We start from the raw sequence: 16,517 nt of genomic DNA, 5'->3' as shown, positions 1-16,517 counted from the left end.
CTGATGTCACGGGGCGGGTGAGCTGTGACGTCACAGGCAGGGCCGGAGCTCTGTGACGTAATAGGGCAGAGGTGCAAGAGCCTGCGCTGTGACGTCACAGGACGGGGGTGTGTTCCCGTGACGTCACTGACTGGGAGTGTGGTGCAGAACGGTGACGTCATTCAACATGTGACGTCACCCCGACCCACGCGCCGCCCGCCACGCGACCCAGCGGGGCCCCGAGCTGCGCATGCGCCGTGCGGGCCCGCCCGCGTGGCCCCCGCTCCCCCCCACACCGCCCGCGGCCGCGTGGGGCGCGCCGCGAGGGGCGGGGTTTAGCACAGAAAGGGGCGTGGCCGCGCCTGATTGGCGGCGCTCAGCGCGGAGGGGGCGTGGTTTCGCGCCGAGAGGAAGAAGAGGCGTGGTTTAGCCGCGAGGGGCGTGGCCTCGCCGCGGGTGGGCGTGTCCGTGCCCGCACACAAAGCCTTGTCAATGGGCGGGGGGCGTGGTCTGCGCGGAAAGGGGCGGGGCCCGCGGGGCGGGGGCGGGGCCGGGCGCGGCGGGCGGGGGCGCAGCGCGCGCTCCAAGATGGCGGCGGCGGGGCCCGAGCCCGGCGGCAGCGGCGGCGGCCCCGGCGGTACCGGCCGGGAACGGGGCCCGGAGCGGGGGCCGGGGCCCGGGGAGGGGCCTGGGCGGCTCTGGGGGCGCCGGGGCATGCGGGGGGAGCGCGGGGGCGAGGGGGCTCTGAGGGCGTGGGGGGCTGAGGGGGGCTCTTGGGGGGTCGTGAGGGGGATTTGAGGTGTTTTGAGGGGGATTTGGGGGTAATGAGGAGGCCTGGAGGGGTTCTGAGGGGCATTTGGGTGGTAATGAGAGGTCTGGGGGGTTTTGAGGGGGATTTGGGGGTTTATGAGGGGGATTTGGGGATTATGAAGAGGATTTGAGGGGTTATGAGGGGTCTGGGTGGGGGTTATTGGGGGATTTGGGGGTAATGAGGGGGATTTGAGGGGTTCTGAGGGAGATTTGGGGGGTTATGGGGGAATATGGTTGTAATGAGGGGGATTTGGGGATTATGAAGAGGATCTGAGGGGTTATGAGGGGTCTGGGTGGGGGTTATTGGGGGATTTGGGGGTTATGAGGGGGATTTGGGGGTTATGAGGGAGATTTGGGGGGTTATGGGGGGATATGGGTGTAATGAGGGGGATTTGGGGGGTTATGAGGGAGATTTGGGGGGTTATGGGGGGATATGGGTGTAATGAGGGGGATTTGGCGGGTTATGAGGGAGATTTGGGGGCTTTGAGGAGGATTTGGGGGTTATGAAGTTGATTTGAGGTGTTCTGAGGGGGATTTGGGGGTTATGAGGGGTCTGGGGTCGTGAGGGGTTTTTTGGGGGGTCTTTGGGGTTGTGGGTGGGTTATGGCTGGGAGACTGAGGGGGTTTTGGGGGTCTCTTTTGGGGGTGTAGAACTGTGGGGCTGAGGGGGATTTTTGGGGGTCTTCAGGGTTTTTTGGGGCATAGAGCTCAGGGGCTGAGGAGGATTTTTGGGGGTCTTTAGGGTTTTTTGGGGGATGTAGAACTGTGGGGCTGAGGGGGAGTTTTGGGGTCTTTATGAGGTTATTTTGTGGGGGAACTTTTTTGGGGAGGGGGCTTGGAGCTTCCTGAGGGAATTTTGGGGGATCTGGGGGTGTCTGAGGTGCCGTGGGGGGTGGCTGGGCCCAGATTTTCCCTGGAAAATCCGAATTCCGAGCTTCCCTTTCCCTGTGGAACACCCGGGAACGCACGGGGGGCACTCCAGAGGCCCGAAATTCCCAAAAAAAAAGGAAAAGCAGAGTGGGACTGGGGCGGGGAGGGAGAAGTTTGTTGGTGCCAGGGAAATCCGATTCCCGTTCCCGTCCGGTGACTCACGGGGGTGGGCAGGGCTCGCGGGGATCCCGAATTCCCAGAAAAATCCCGGGAAGAGCCGGGAATGGGCAGCAGACCCGCGGGGTTTGTCTGGCTCAGCGGGAAAAGCAGCCAGGGAAAGGGCTGGAAAAGAAAAATCAGGAATTCGCCGGCTCGGAGCCTTTTTTCTGGGATAAAAAAGCAAACTTTCGGCTTTTAGAGCCGGCGTTTTTCCTTTTCCTGCCTTTTCCTGAACTTGGCGGGGTTCCTGGGGGAATCCAGCCCTTTATCCCACTTTTTCCAGCTCCAAATCTCCTTTTCCACCTTAAGTGTTGGGCCCAGGTCCATGGAGATTCCATCTGGGAAGGAGTTCCCTGCTCCTCGGTTTTCCCTGGAAGGATCTGTGGCCTGATCCCTGATTTTCTGGCTCTGCATCCGTGGGGTTTTTTGGGAATTTGGAGTCATGAACCCCAGGAGAGCAGCGTATGTGGGCGGGATAATTGTGTTTTTGTGTTTTGTAGGGTTTTTCCCAGTTTTTGTGGGATTTTTCCTGGGGTTTTGCTGGGATTTTCCCCTGCTTTCCTGGGATCGATCCTCTCTGAGCGTGGATTTTCCCTTTCTTTTGGCAGGATCCAACACCTTCAAGAAATCCCTGACTCCTGAGGTGAGTTCCAGCCTGGAAAATTCCCAAATTCCAGCTTTTCCTGCTCTTTTATGCAAGCCTGCCTGACCCTGGCAGCTTCTCCCATGGGAATTTTGGGGATTTACCCTTCCCAAGGGAATTCCTGCTCCAAAACCCAAATTTATCCTGGAACCACCTCCAAAATCCTTGGAAAAATTCAATTTTACAACTCCTGGATGAATCCTTGGATCCCTGGGCCAGGAATCACCGGATTTGGATTCTCAGCTTTCCTAAAATTCCTTCTGGAACCTTGGAATTACCATGGGGGGAAACCCAGCCTAGCTTTCCATGGATTCCAGGAATAAAACCAAACTTTTCCAGGAGGTTTTGGATGGGAAAAATCCTGGAAGAAATAAAATTTTCTCATTTTTCTCTCTCTTCCCATTTTTTCTTTTCCCAAGATGCCGGGAGGATCCCAAACCATCCGGAAAGGCCACAGAGGAGTGGATTCCACAGGGGAGACCACCTACAAAAAGGTAAATTCCCACTTTTTATTCGCTTTTCCCAAGGAATTTTGCCCAGGATTGCTGTGGGAATGAGAAGAGATTCCACGGAAACAACGGAAGTGACAGAAGAAGGGAATTTTTGGGGCTTTTTTCCGATTTTAATTGCCATTGAATTCCTCCTGTTCCCACTGAATTCTGTCTGTTCCTGTTGGATCCTTCCCATTCCCACTGAATTCCCACTGAATTCCCACTGAGCTCCTGTTACCATTCCCATCAAATCTCTCCCATTCCCATCCTGTTTTTCCTGTTCCTGCTGCACCCCGGCCATTCCCAGCCCCATTCCCACTGTAGTTCCCACTCTTGCTGTAATTCCCGTTCCCAGCCCCATTCCTACTGCAATCCCATTGTTCCCATTCCCATTCCTGCTGTAACCCTTGTCCGGTCCCATTCCATTCCCATTCCCACTCCCATTCCCATTCCCATTCCTGCTGTAATCCCCTCCGTTCCCATTCCCGCTGTAACCCCGTTGTCCCTGTTGTGCCCATTCCCGCTGTTTCCCTGTTGTTCCCGTTTTCCCGTTCCCGCTGTAACCCTGTTAGCCCCATTCCCATTCCCGCTGTTATTCCCATTTTTCCTGTTGTCCCCATTCCCATTCTCGCTGTTTTCCCGTTTTTCCCGTTTCCCCATTCCCACTGTAACCCTGTTACCCCATTCCCATTCCCGCTGTTTTCCTGTTGTTCCCGTGTCCCCGTTCCCACTGTCACCCCATTGTCCCCATTGTCCCCGTTCCCATTCCCGCTGTTATTCCCGTGTCCCTGTTCCTGCTGTAACCCCATTGTCCCCGTTCCCATTCCTGCTGTTTTCCCGTTGTTCCCGTGTCCCCCTTCCCACTGTCACCCCGTTCCCATTCCCGCTGTTGTTCCCGTTGTTCCCGTTTCCCTGTTCCCGCTGTAACCCCATTGTCCCCATTGTCCCTGTTCCCATTCCCGTTCCCATTCCCGCTGTTTTCCTGTTGTTCCCGTGTCCCCGTTCCCGCTGTAACCCCATTGTCCCCATTGTCCCCGTTCCCATTCCCGCTGTTTTCCCGTTATTCCCGTGTCCCCGTTCCTGCTGTTACCCCATTCCCATTCCCGCTGTTGTTCCTGTTGTTCCCGTGTCACCGTTCCCGCTGTAACCCCATTGTCCCCATTCCCATTCCCGCTGTTGTTCCCGTGTCCCCGTTCCCATTCCCGCTGTTGTTCCCGTGTCCCCGTTCCAGCTGTCACGCCGTTCCCGTTCCCATTCCCGCTGTTGTTCCCGTGTCCCCGTTCCCATTCCTGCTGTTGTTCCTGTGTTCCCGTTCCCATTCCCGCTGTTGTTCCCGTGTCCCCGTTCCCATTCCTGCTGTTGTTCCTGTGTTCCTGTTCCCATTCCTGCTGTTGTTCCCGTGTCCCCGTTCCCATTCCCGCTGTTGTTCCCGTGTCCCCGTTCCTGCTGTCACCCCGTTCCCATTCCCGCTGTTTTCCCGTGTCCCCGTTCCTGCTGTCACCCCGTTCCCATTCCCGCTGTTTTCCCGTGTCCCCGTTCCAGCTGTCACCCCGTTCCCATTCCCGCTGTTTTCCCGTGTCGCCGTTCCCGCTGTCACCCCGTTCCCATTCCCGCTGTTCTTCCCGTGTCCCCGTTCCCATTCCCGCTGTTTTCCCGTTGTTCCTGTGTCCCCGTTCCCACTGTCACCCCATTACCCCGTTCCCATTCCCGCTGTTTTCCCGTGTCCCCGTTCCCATTCCCGCTGTTTTCCCGTGTCGCCGTTCCCGCTGTCACCCGTTCCCGTTCCCAGACCACGTCGTCGGCGCTGAAGGGCGCCATCCAGCTGGGCATCACCTACACCGTGGGCAGCCTGAGCACCAAGCCCGAGCGCGACGTGCTCATGCAGGACTTCTACGTCGTGGAGAGCATCTTCTTCCCCAGGTGGGCGCTCCGGGGCCAGCCCGCCTCCGGAATGTCCCATCCCTTCAGTCCCATCCCATCCCATGGATCCCATCCCATGGGTCCCATCCCATGGAACCCATCGCATGGATCCCATCCCATCCCATTGATCCCATCCCTTCAGTCCCATCCCATCCCATCCCATCCCATCCCATCCCATCCCATCCCATCCCATCCCATCCCATCCCATCCCATCCCATCCCATCCCATCCCATGGATCCCATCCCATGGAACCCATCCCATGGAACCCATCCCATGGAACCCATCCCATTGATCCTATCCCATCCCATCCCATGGATCCCAGCCCATCCCATCCCATCCCATCCCATCCCATCCCATCCCATCCCATCCCATCCCATCCCATGCCATGGATCCCATCCCATGCCATGGATCCCATCCCATGCCATGGATCCCATCCCATCCCATGGATCCCATCCCATGCCATGGATCCCATCCCGTGGATCCCGTGGATCCCATCCATCCCATCCCGTGGATCCCGTCCCGCGGATCCCGTCCGGAACGTTCCGTGTCCCCGCAGCGAGGGCAGCAACCTGACCCCCGCCCACCACTACAACGATTTCCGCTTCAAGACCTACGCGCCCGTGGCCTTCCGCTACTTCCGGGAGCTCTTCGGGATCCGCCCCGACGACTACCTGGTGAGCTGGGCGCCGAATTCCCTTTGCCTTCCCCTTTTCCCTTCCCTGGAATTCCCTTTTCCCTTTTTCCCTTCCCTAAAGTTTCCTTCTCCTTTTCTGGTTTCCTTTTTTCCTTCTCTGGACTTCCTTGAAATTCTCTTTTCCGCTTTTCCCAGCCCAACCCCAGACCATTTCCAGCCCATGCCCAGCCCAATCCCACCCCATTTTCATCCCAATCCCTATTCCTGTTCCCAATCCCCAATCCCATTCCCAGTCCCATCCCTGATCCCGTTCCCAACGCGCTGTCCCCGCAGTGCTCGCTCTGCAGCGAGCCCCTGATCGAGCTCTCCAACTCGGGCACCAATCCCCGTTCCCAATCCCGTTCCCAATCCCATTCCCAGTACCCAATCCCATTCCCAGTACCCATTCCCGTTCCCAATCCCAATCCCATTCCCGTTCCCTGTCCCCACAGTGCTCGCTCTGCAGCGAGCCCCTGATCGAGCTCTCCAACTCGGGCGCCAATCCCCATTCCCAATCCCATTCCCAATCCCCGTTCCAATCCCCGTTCCCAATCCCATTCCCAGTACCCAATCCCATTCCCATTCCCAGTTCCCAGTACCCATTCCCAATCCCAGTCCCAATCCCATTCCCATTCCCAATCCCATTCCCGTTCCCTGTCCCCACAGTGCTCGCTCTGCAGCGAGCCCCTGATCGAGCTCTCCAACTCGGGCACCAATCCCTGTTCCAATCCCATTCCCAATCCCATTCCCAATCCCCGTTCCAATCCCATTCCCAGTACCCAATCCCATTCCCAGTTCCCAGTACCCAATCCCATTCCCAGTACCCATTCCCGTTCCCATTCCCATTCCCGTTCCCTGTCCCCGCAGTGCTCGCTCTGCAGCGAGCCCCTGATCGAGCTCTCCAACTCGGGCGCCAATCCCCGTTCCCAATCCCGTTCCCAATCCCATTCCCAGTACCCATTCCCAATCCCAGTCCCAATCCCATTCCCATTCCTAATCCCATTCCCGTTCCCTGTCCCCGCAGTGCTCGCTCTGCAGCGAGCCCCTGATCGAGCTCTCCAACTCGGGCGCCAATCCCCGTTCCCAATCCCGTTCCCAATCCCATTCCCAGTACCCATTCCCAATCCCAGTCCCAATCCCATTCCCATTCCTAATCCCATTCCCGTTCCCTGTCCCCGCAGTGCTCGCTCTGCAGCGAGCCCCTGATCGAGCTCTCCAACTCGGGCGCCAATCCCCGTTCCCAATCCCATTCCCAATCCCATTCCCAGTACCCATTCCCAATCCCATTCCCATTCCCATTCCCGTTCCCTGTCCCCGCAGTGCTCGCTCTGCAGCGAGCCCCTGATCGAGCTCTCCAACTCGGGCGCCAGCGGCTCGCTCTTCTACGTCTCCAGCGACGACGAGTTCATCATCAAAACCGTGCAGCACAAGGAGGCCGAGTTCCTGCAGAAGCTCCTGCCCGGGTACTACATGGTGAGAGCTCGGGAATGCCAGGAATCCCCCGGGAAATCCTCGGGAATTCCTTGGGAATTCCCAGGAAATCCCTGCAAACTCCTTCACATGGCTGGAGGCAGCAGTCTTGGGCTGGCGGCTCTGGGTTGGGGCCCTTTCCAAGCCCAAAACACCAGGAATCCATGGAAAACCTCCAACGGTTCATGGGAAACCCCAGCAATCCATGGAAAACCCCAACAATCCATGGAAAACCCCAAAAACCCATGGAAAACCCCAAAAACCCATGGAAAACCCCAACAATCCATGGAAAACCCCAACAATCCATGGAAAACCCCAAAAACCCATGGAAAACCCCAAAAACCCATGGAAAACCCCAACAATCCATGGAAAACCCCAGCAATCCATGGAAAACCCCAACAATCCATGGAAAACCCCAGCAATCCATGGAAAACCCCAACAATCCATGGAAAACCCCAACAATCCATGGAAAACCCCAAAAACCCACAGAGCGGAATTAGAAATCATAGGAATTTCTCTAGGAATTTTAATATACATTTCTGTAGAAATTTTAGTAGAAATTTTCATAGAAACGTCAGTAGAAATTTTAGTAGAAACTTCTGTAGAAATTTTAGTAGAAATTTCTATAGAAATTTTAGTAGAAATTTTGGTAGAAATTTTTGTAGAAAGAGATTTTAGTGGAAATTTTAATAGAAACTTCTGTAAAATTTTCAGTACAAATTTTAGCAGAAGAAACTTCAGTAGGTGTTTCTTTAGTACAAATTCCAGTAGAAACTTCAGTAGGAATTCCTTTGGTACAAATTCTCATAGGAACTTCAGTAGAAACTTCTTTAGTACAAATTCCAGTAGGGATTTCTTTAGTATAAATTTCAGTAGGAATTTCTTTAGTACAAACTTCAGTGGTAATTTCTGTAGTACAAATTTCAGTGGCAATTTCTTTAGTACAAATTTCAGCCACGGAAACTTCAGTAGGAATTTCTTTAGTACAATTTTCAGTAGGATTCTTTAGTACAAATTCCAGTAGGAATTTCTTTAGTACAAATTCCAGTAGGAATTCCTTTAGTACAACTTTCAGTAGGAATTTCTTCAGTACAAATTTCAGCAGAAACTTCAGTAGTAATTAATTTAGTCCAAATTCCAGTAGGAATTTCTTTAGTACAAACTTCAGTATGGATTTCTTTAGTTCTCATAGGACCTTCAATAGGAATTTCTTTAGTACGAATTCCAGTAGGAATTTCTTTAGTACAAATTTCAGTGCTAGTTTCTTCAGTACAAATTCCAGTTGGAATTCCTTTAGTACAAATTCCAGTAGGAATTTCTTTAGTACAAACTTCAGTAGGAATTCCTTTAGTACAAATTCTCATAGAATCTTCAGTAGGAATTCCTTCAGTACAAATTCTCATAGGAACTTCAATAGGAATTTCTTTAGTAAAAATTCTCACAGGATCTTCAGTAGGAATTCCTTTAGTACAAATTCCAGTAGGAATTTCTTTAGTACAAACTTCAGTAGGAATTCCTTTAGTACAAATTCTCTTAGGAACTTCAATAGGAATTTCTTTAGTAAAAATTCTCACAGGGTCTTCAGTAGGAATTTCTTTAGTACAGATTCCAGTTGGAATTTCTTTAGTACAAACTTCAGTAGCAATTCCTTTAGTACAAATTCCGATAGGATCTTCAGTAGGAATTCCTTTAGTGCAGATTCCAGTCGGAATTCCTTTAGTACAGATTCCAGTGGTAGTTCCTTCAGTACAGATTCCAGTGGTAGTTCCTTCAGTACAGATTCCAGTCGGAATTCCTTTAGTACAAACTTCAGTATGAGTTTCTTTAGTACAAATTCTCATAGGATCTTCAGTAGGAATTCCTTTAGTACAGATTCCAGTTGGAATTTCTTCAGTACAAACTTCAGTAGGAATTTCTTTAGTTCAAATTCTGATAGGATCTTCAGTAGGAATTCCTTTAGTACAAATTCTCATAGAATCTTCAGTAGGAATTCCTTCAGTACAGATTCCAGTCGGAATTCCTTCAGTACAGATTCCAGTGGGAATTCCTTTAGTACAAACTTCAGTATGAGTTTCTTTAGTACAAATTCCGATAGGATCTTCAGTAGGATTTCCTTCAGCACAGATTCCAGTCGGAATTCCTTTAGTACAGATTCCAGTGGTAGTTCCTTCAGTACAGATTCCAGTGGTAGTTCCTTCAGTACAGATTCCAGTCGGAATTCCTTCAGTACAGATTCCAGTGGTAGTTCCTTCAGTACAGATTCCAGTCGGAATTCCTTCAGTACAGATTCCAGTGGTAGTTCCTTCAGTACAGATTCCAGTCGGAATTCCTTCAGTACAGATTCCAGTGGTAGTTCCTTCAGTACAGATTCCAGTCGGAATTCCTTTAGTACAGATTCCAGTCGGAATTCCTTCAGTACAGATTCCAGTGGTAGTTCCTTCAGTACAGATTCCAGTGGTAGTTCCTTCAGCACAGATTCCAGTCGGAATTCCTTCAGTACAGATTCCAGTCGGAATTCCTTCAGTACGGATTCCAGTCGGAATTCCTTCAGTACAGATTCCAGTCGGAATTCCTTTAGTACAAACTTCAGTAGGAGTTCCTTTAGTGCAGATTCCAGTCGGAATTCCTTCAGTACAGATTCCAGTGGTAGTTCCTTCAGCACAGATTCCAGTCGGAATTCCTTCAGTACAGATTCCAGCAGCCATCCCTTTAGTTCAAACCTCACCAGAACCTCCACTCGGAATCTGTCCCCGCTCTGCCACGCCGCCCCTGACCCGTCCCCATCCCCATCCCCGCAGAACCTGAACCAGAACCCGCGCACGCTGCTGCCCAAGTTCTACGGGCTGTACTGCGTGCAGGCGGGCGGGCGCAACATCCGCATCGCCGTCATGAACAACCTGCTGCCGCGCTCCGTGCGCATGCACCTCAAGTACGACCTCAAGGGCTCCACCTGCAAGCGCCGCGCCTCGGCCCGCGAGCGCGACAAGCCCTGCCCCACCTTCAAGGACCTGGACTTCCTGCAGGACCTGCCCGACGGGCTCTTCCTGGACGCCGACATGCACAGCGCCCTGTGCAAGACGCTGCAGCGCGACTGCCTGGTCCGCGGCGGGCTCGGGCGCGTGCCGGGGGGAGTCGGGGGGTTCTGGGGGTTTGTTATTGGGTTTTGGGGGGGAATCGGGGGGTTCTGGAGTTCTGATATTGGGTTTTGGGGGGGAATCGGGGGGTTCTGGAGTTCTGTTATTGGTTTTGGGGGGAAATCGGGGGGTTCGGAGGGTGTTCGTGGGGTTTTCAGGGGAATTGGGGGGGTCTGGGGTTCTGTTATTGGGTTTTGGGGGGGAAATCGGGGGGTTCTGGAGGTTTTCATGGGGTTTTCAGGGGAATTGGGGGGGTCTGGGGTTCTGATATTGGTTTTGGGGGGGAATCGGGGGGTTCTGGAGTTCTGATAGTGGTTTTGGGGGGGAATCGGGGGGTTCAGGGGGTGTTCATGGGGTTTTGGGGGGGAATCGGGGCGTTCTGGGGTTCTGATATTGGTTTTGGAGGGAAATCGGGGGGTTCAGGGGGTGTTTGTGGGGTTTTGGGGAGGAATCGGGGGGTTCTGGGGTTCTGATATTGGTTTTGGGGGGGAAATTGGGGCATTCTGGAGGTTTTCATGGGGTTTTCAGGGGAATCGGGGGGTTCTGGAGTTTTGATATTGGGTTTTGGGGGGAAATTGGGGGGTTCGGGGCATGTTCATGGGGTTTTGGGGAGGAATCGGGGGGTTCTGGAGTTCTGTTATTGGTTTTAGGGGGAAATCGGGGGGTTTGGGGGGTGTTCATGGGGTTTTCAGTGGAAATCAGGGTGTTCGGGGGGCTTTCATGGGGTTTTGGGGGGGAATCAGGGGGTTCTGGGGGCTCTCATGGGGTTTTCAGTGGAAATCGGGGCGTTCTGGAGTTCTGTTATTGGCTTCTGGGGGAAATCAGGGGGTTCAGGGGGTGTTTGTGGGGTTTTTGGGGGAAATTGGGACGTTCTGGGGTTCTGATATTGGTTTTGGAGGGGAATCAGGGTGTTCGGGGGGCTTTCATGGGGTTTTAGGGGTGAATCGGGGGGTTCTGGGGTTTTGTTATTGGTTTTGAGGGGAATTCGGGGTGTTGTGGGGTTTTTTAATCAGTTTTTGGGGGGAATTTGGGGCGTTATGGGGTTTTTAATCAGTTTTTTGGGGGAATTCGGGGTGTTGTGGGGTTTTTAATCGGTTTTTGGGGGGAATTCGGGGTGCTGTGTGGTTTTTAATCAGTTTTTGGGGGAATTCGGGGTGCTGTGGGGTTTCTTCACGGGGCTCGTGCCTCTCCCGCCCTGCAGGTGCTGCAGAGCTTCAAGATCATGGACTACAGCCTGCTGGTGGCCATCCACAGCCTGGAGCAGGCGCAGCGCGAGCGCGCGGCCGCGGGGCAGCGCCCGGGCGACGGGCGCGGCCGGCCCGCGGCGCAGAGAGCGCTCTACTCCACCGCCATGGAGTCCATCCAGGGCGAGGCGCCGAGAGGGGGACCCATCCACACTGACGACCAGTGAGAGGGGCTGGGAGGGGCTGGGATGGACTGGGATGGACTGGGAGTCACTGGGATGGACTGGAGTTTACTGGGATGGACTGGGAGTCACTGGGGATGGACTGGGAGTCACTGGGAGTCACTGGGATGGACCGGGAGTCACTGGGATGGACTGGAGTCACTGGGAGTCACTGGGATGGACTGGGATGGACTGGGAGTCACTGGGAGTCACTGGGATGGACTGGGAGTCACTGGGAGTCACTGGGATGGACTGGAGTTTACTGGGATCCGTTCCCCATTCCCGATCCCATTCCTCATTCCCCGACCCCATTGCCATTCCTGACCCGTTCCCTGCTCCCCGTTTTCCCAGGATGGGCGGAATTCCCGCCAGGAATTCCCGGGGGGAGCGGCTGCTGCTCTTCATCGGCATCATCGATGTCCTGCAGTCCTACAGGTCACTCATCAATGACTGCTTAATTACCTGTTAATTAACCCGCATTTCCCAAGCCTTGGGATCCCCCTGGGTCACGAGTTTCCACTGGGCTCTGAGTCCCGGGAATTCCATGGGAATTTCTGGGAATTTCTGCTCCATTCCCTCCCCACAGGTTCGTGAAGAAGCTCGAGCACTCCTGGAAGGCCCTGGTGCACGATGGGGTGAGTGGAAAACAAATTTCTATGGGAAAAGTGGGAATTTCCATGGAAAAACGGGAATTTCCATGGAAAAATGGGAGTTTTAATGGAACAAATGGGGAGTTTTACAGAAAAGCAGAATCTTTTGAGGGCAAAATGGCCTTTTTAAGGAAAAATGGCACTTTCTCATGGAAAATCCACAATCTTTATGGAAAACTCCCCATTTCAAAGGAAAATCCCTAACTTTTGAGGGAAATTCCATATTTTAAGATTTTTCCCCCCTGAATCCCTGGGATTTCCCACCCTGAATTCCTGGGATTTCCCCCCATGAATTCCTGGGATTTCCCACCCTGAATTCCTGGGATTTCCCACCCTGAATTCCTGGGATTTCCCCCTATGAATTCCTGGGATTTCCCACCCTGAATTCCTGGGATTTCCCCCTATGAATTCCTGGGATTTCCCACCCTGAATTCCTGGGATTTCCCCCCATGAATTCCTGGGATTTCCCACCCTGAATTCCTGGGATTTCCCCCCATGAATTCCTGGGATTTCCCCCCATGAATTCCTGGGATTTCCCACCCTGAATTCCTGGGATTTCCCCCTATGAATTCCTGGGATTTCCCCCCATGAATTCCTGGGATTTCCCCCCATGAATTCCTGGGATTTCCCCCCATGAATTCCTGGGATTTCCCACCCTGAATTCCTGGGATTTCCCCCCATGAATTCCTGGGATTTCCCACCCTGAATTCCTGGGATTTCCCCCCATGAATTCCTGGGATTTCCCCCCATGAATTCCTGGGATTTCCCACCCTGAATCCCTGGGATTTCCCACCCTGAATTCCTGGGATTTCCCCCTATGAATTCCTGGGATTTCCCACCCTGAATTCCTGGGATTTCCCTCCATGAATTCCTGGGATTTCCCACCCTGAATCCCTGGGATTTCCCACCCTGAATTCCTGGGATTTCCCCCCATGAATTCCTGGGATTTCCCCCCATGAATTCCTGGGATTTCCCCCCATGAATTCCTGAGATTTCCCACCCTGAATTCCTGGGATTTCCCCCTATAAATTCCTGGGATTTCCCCCCATGACTTCCTGGGATTTCCCCCCATGAATTCCTGGGATTTCCCACCCTGAATTGCTGGGATTTGTTCCCAAAACCCTGGGATTTCCCACCCTGAATTCCTGGGATTTCCCCCCATGAATTCCTGGGATTTGTTCCCAAAACCCTGGGATTTCCCCCCATGAATTCCTGGGATTTCCCACCCTGAATTCCTGGGATTTCCCCCCATGAATTCCTGGGATTTCCCCCCATGAATTCCTGGGATTTCCCACCCTGAATTGCTGGGATTTGTTCCCAAAACCCTAGGATTTCCCACCCTGAATTCCTGGGATTTCCCACCCTGAATTCCTGGGATTTCCCCCCATGAATTCCTGGGATTTCCCACCCTGAATTCCTGGGATTTGTTCCCAAAACCCTGGGATTTCCCACCCTGAATTCCTGGGATTTCCCACCCTGAATTCCTGGGATTTCCCCCCATGAATTCCTGAGATTTCCCACCCTGAATTCCTGGGATTTCCCCCCATGAATTCCTGGGATTTATTCCCAAAACCCTGGGATTTCCTTCCTTGAATCCCTGGGATTTCCCCCCGCAATCCCCGGGTGGGAAATTCAGGTGGGGAATGTTGGGAATTGATTCCCAAACCCCTGGAGTTTCCCGCGGTTCCTCCCAGAGCCCCCGGGATCCGCCCCGTCCTGCCCGGAATTCCCGGAATTCCCGGATTTCGGGCTCATTCCCGTTCTCCCGGCCCCCAGGACACGGTGTCCGTGCACCGGCCCAGCTTCTACGCCGAGCGCTTCCAACGCTTCATGTGCCACACGGTGTTCCGGCGGATCCCACGTGAGTGCCCGGAATTCCGGCATTCCCAGATTTTTCCTGGCCTTTTTCACCTTTTCTCCCTCTCTATCCCCGAAAAAAAGGCTGGAAAAGTTCTTTTTTAATGGTTTTTTTTTTTCCCCCCTCTTCCTGCTTTTTTATCGCTTTTTCCTGGTTTTTTTTTCAGCTCGTTGTTCTTTTCCATGGCATAAAAATTGCCTGGAAAGGTTGGAAAAGTGCATTTTATATTTTAGGGATTTTTTTTTCCCCCTCCCCACTTTTCCAACCTTTTCCTTCTGCTTCTCTTTCCCTAAAAACTCCCTGGGAAAAAAAAAAAAAAACCCAACAACTCCCTGAAAAAGCGCTTTGATTTCCCTGGGAAACGCTTTCCCTACGGATCTTTTCCTCCTCCGTGGCCCGGAGTGGCGGGAAGATCCCGTTTTCATGGAATTCCCGTTCCCAGTGAAGCCCTCGCCGTCCAAGAAGAGCCGGGGCGGCGGCGCCGTGCCCCGGAGGAGCTGCCAGGGCGGGATCCCGGCCCCGATCCCGGCCCCGATCCCGATCCCGATCCCGATCCCGATCCCGGGGGACGCCGCGGCCCCGCCGGGCCCCGAGGGGGACCCGGAGCAAGGTGAGCTGTCCCAAGATCCCGCTCTTATCCCGAAAATCCTCCTCTTATCCCGAAAATCCCTGCTTCCCTCCCACAGAATCCCCCTTTCATCCCAAAAATCCCGACTCCGTTCCCATTTCCTGAGCCCGGTCCTGCTCCCATTGCAGGTTCCCGTCCCCACTCCCGGTTTCCCGATCGCATTCCCGGTTTCCCATTCCCATTCCTGGTTCCATTCCCATTCCCAGTTCCTGTTCCCATTCCCAGTTCCCATTCCTGTTCCCATTCCCGGTTTCTCATTCCCGGTTTCCCGTTCCCGGTTCCCATTCCCAGTTTCCCGTTCCTGTTCTCGTTCCCATTCCCGGTTTCCCAACCCCGGTTTCCCGATCGCATTCCCGGTTTCCCATTCCCAGTTTCCTGTCCCTATTCCCAGTGTCCCATTCTCAGCTTCCCAATCCCATTCCCAGTTTCCCATTCCTGGTTTCCTGTTGCAGGTTCCTATCCCCATTCCCGATCCCATTCCCATTCCCCATCTCATTCCCATTCCCAATCCCATTCCCAGTTTCCCATTCCCATTCCCGGTTTCCTGTTCCCATTCCTGGTTTCCCATTCCCGGTTTCCCATTCCCGGTTTCCCGTTCCCATTCCCGGTTTCCCATTCCCGGTTTCCCATTCCCATTCCCGGTTTCCCATGCCCGGTTTCCCGTTCCCATTCCCGGTTTCCCGTTCCCATTCCCGGTTTCCCGTTCCCATTCCCGGTTTCCTGTTCCCATTCCCGGTTTCCCATTCCCGGTTTCCCGGCAGGCTCCCGGCCGGACGTGCTCCCGCGCTCGCTGCCCGGCGCTGCCCCGGCCCCGAGCAGGTGGGATTGGGAAAAAAGGGATTTGGGATCATTCCCGGGGTTTGGGATCATTCCCGGGGTTTGGGATCATTCCCGAGGTTCGGGATCATTCCCAAGGTTCGGGATCATTCCCAAGGGTTTGGATCATTCCCGGGGTTTGGATCATTCCCGGGGTTTGGGATCAGGAAAGGGTTCGGGATCATTCCCGGGGTTTGGGATCATTCCCAAGGGTTTGGATCATTCCCGGGGTTTGGGATCATTCCCGGGGTTTGGGATCAGGAAAGGGTTTGGGATCATTCCCGGGGTTTGGGATCATTCCCGGGGTTCAGGATCATTCCCAAGGTTCGGGATCGTTCCCGGGGGGTTTGGGATCATTCCCGGGGTTTGGGATCATTCCCAAGGTTCGAGATCATTCCCAAGGTTTGGGATCATTCCCGGGGTTTGGGATCATTTCCAGGGTTTGGGATCATTCCCGGGGTTTGGGATCATTCCCAAGGTTCGGGATCATTTCCAGGGTTTGGGATCATTTCCAGGGTTTGGGATCATTCCCAGGGTTTGGATCATTCCCGGATTTGGGATCATTCCCAAGGTTTGGGATCATTCCCAAGGTTCGGGATCATTCCCGGGGTTTGGGATCATTCCCAAGGTTCGGGATCATTCCCGGGGTTTGGGATCATTCCCAAGGTTCGAGATCATTCCCAAGGTTTGGGATCATTCCCAAGGTTCGAGATCATTCCCGGATTTGGGATCATTCCCGGATTTGGGATCATTCCCGGGTTTGGGCCCGGCTGATCCCGAATTCCCGCAGGTCCGTGGGGGTGGAAGTTCACCCGGGGCCCGGAGCAGCTCCAGGAGCGTCCCTGCCCAGGTGAGGCCGGATCCGGCGTTTTTACGGAATCTTTTCCAGGAAATCCCGGGATTTGGAGCTTTCCGGGCTCCCTTCTTTCCCAGGGAAATTCCTGGGAAAAA

General features: G+C 53.8%; 1 protein-coding gene across 1 annotated transcript; it reads left to right on the top strand.

Annotated features, from left to right (window-relative positions):
* The first annotated feature begins 547 nt into the window (after positions 1-547).
* On the top strand, positions 548-16,420 carry LOC110476879 (phosphatidylinositol 4-phosphate 5-kinase type-1 alpha). The gene is made up of 14 exons (XM_077790559.1): positions 548-616; positions 2,487-2,521; positions 2,941-3,015; positions 4,802-4,932; positions 5,489-5,606; positions 6,926-7,078; positions 9,874-10,173; positions 11,411-11,616; positions 11,966-12,049; positions 12,201-12,249; positions 14,041-14,125; positions 14,565-14,732; positions 15,512-15,569; positions 16,357-16,420. Exons 1-14 carry the CDS (start codon positions 568-570, stop codon positions 16,418-16,420), a joined length of 1,575 nt encoding a protein of 524 aa, XP_077646685.1. The 5' UTR covers positions 548-567.
* The last annotated feature ends 97 nt before the right edge of the window (positions 16,421-16,517 follow it).

Source organism: Lonchura striata, unplaced genomic scaffold, assembly GCF_046129695.1.
Source record: "Lonchura striata isolate bLonStr1 unplaced genomic scaffold, bLonStr1.mat Scaffold_106, whole genome shotgun sequence".
In the NCBI taxonomy this organism is placed as follows: Eukaryota; Metazoa; Chordata; class Aves; order Passeriformes; family Estrildidae; genus Lonchura; species Lonchura striata.
Note: the sequence above shows the minus strand (reverse complement) of the source record. Positions and strands in the feature narration are given on the sequence as shown.

Excerpts from the sequence above, each read along its gene's own strand:
- LOC110476879 (XM_077790559.1), top strand. The coding sequence starts at position 568 with ATGGCGGCGGCGGGGCCCGAGCCCGGCGGCAGCGGCGGCGGCCCCGGC. Across the intron at positions 4,933-5,488 it reads GAGAGCATCTTCTTCCCCAG|CGAGGGCAGCAACCTGACCC; the intron begins GTGGGCGCTCCG and ends GTGTCCCCGCAG. Across the intron at positions 15,570-16,356 it reads GCTGCCCCGGCCCCGAGCAG|GTCCGTGGGGGTGGAAGTTC; the intron begins GTGGGATTGGGA and ends GAATTCCCGCAG.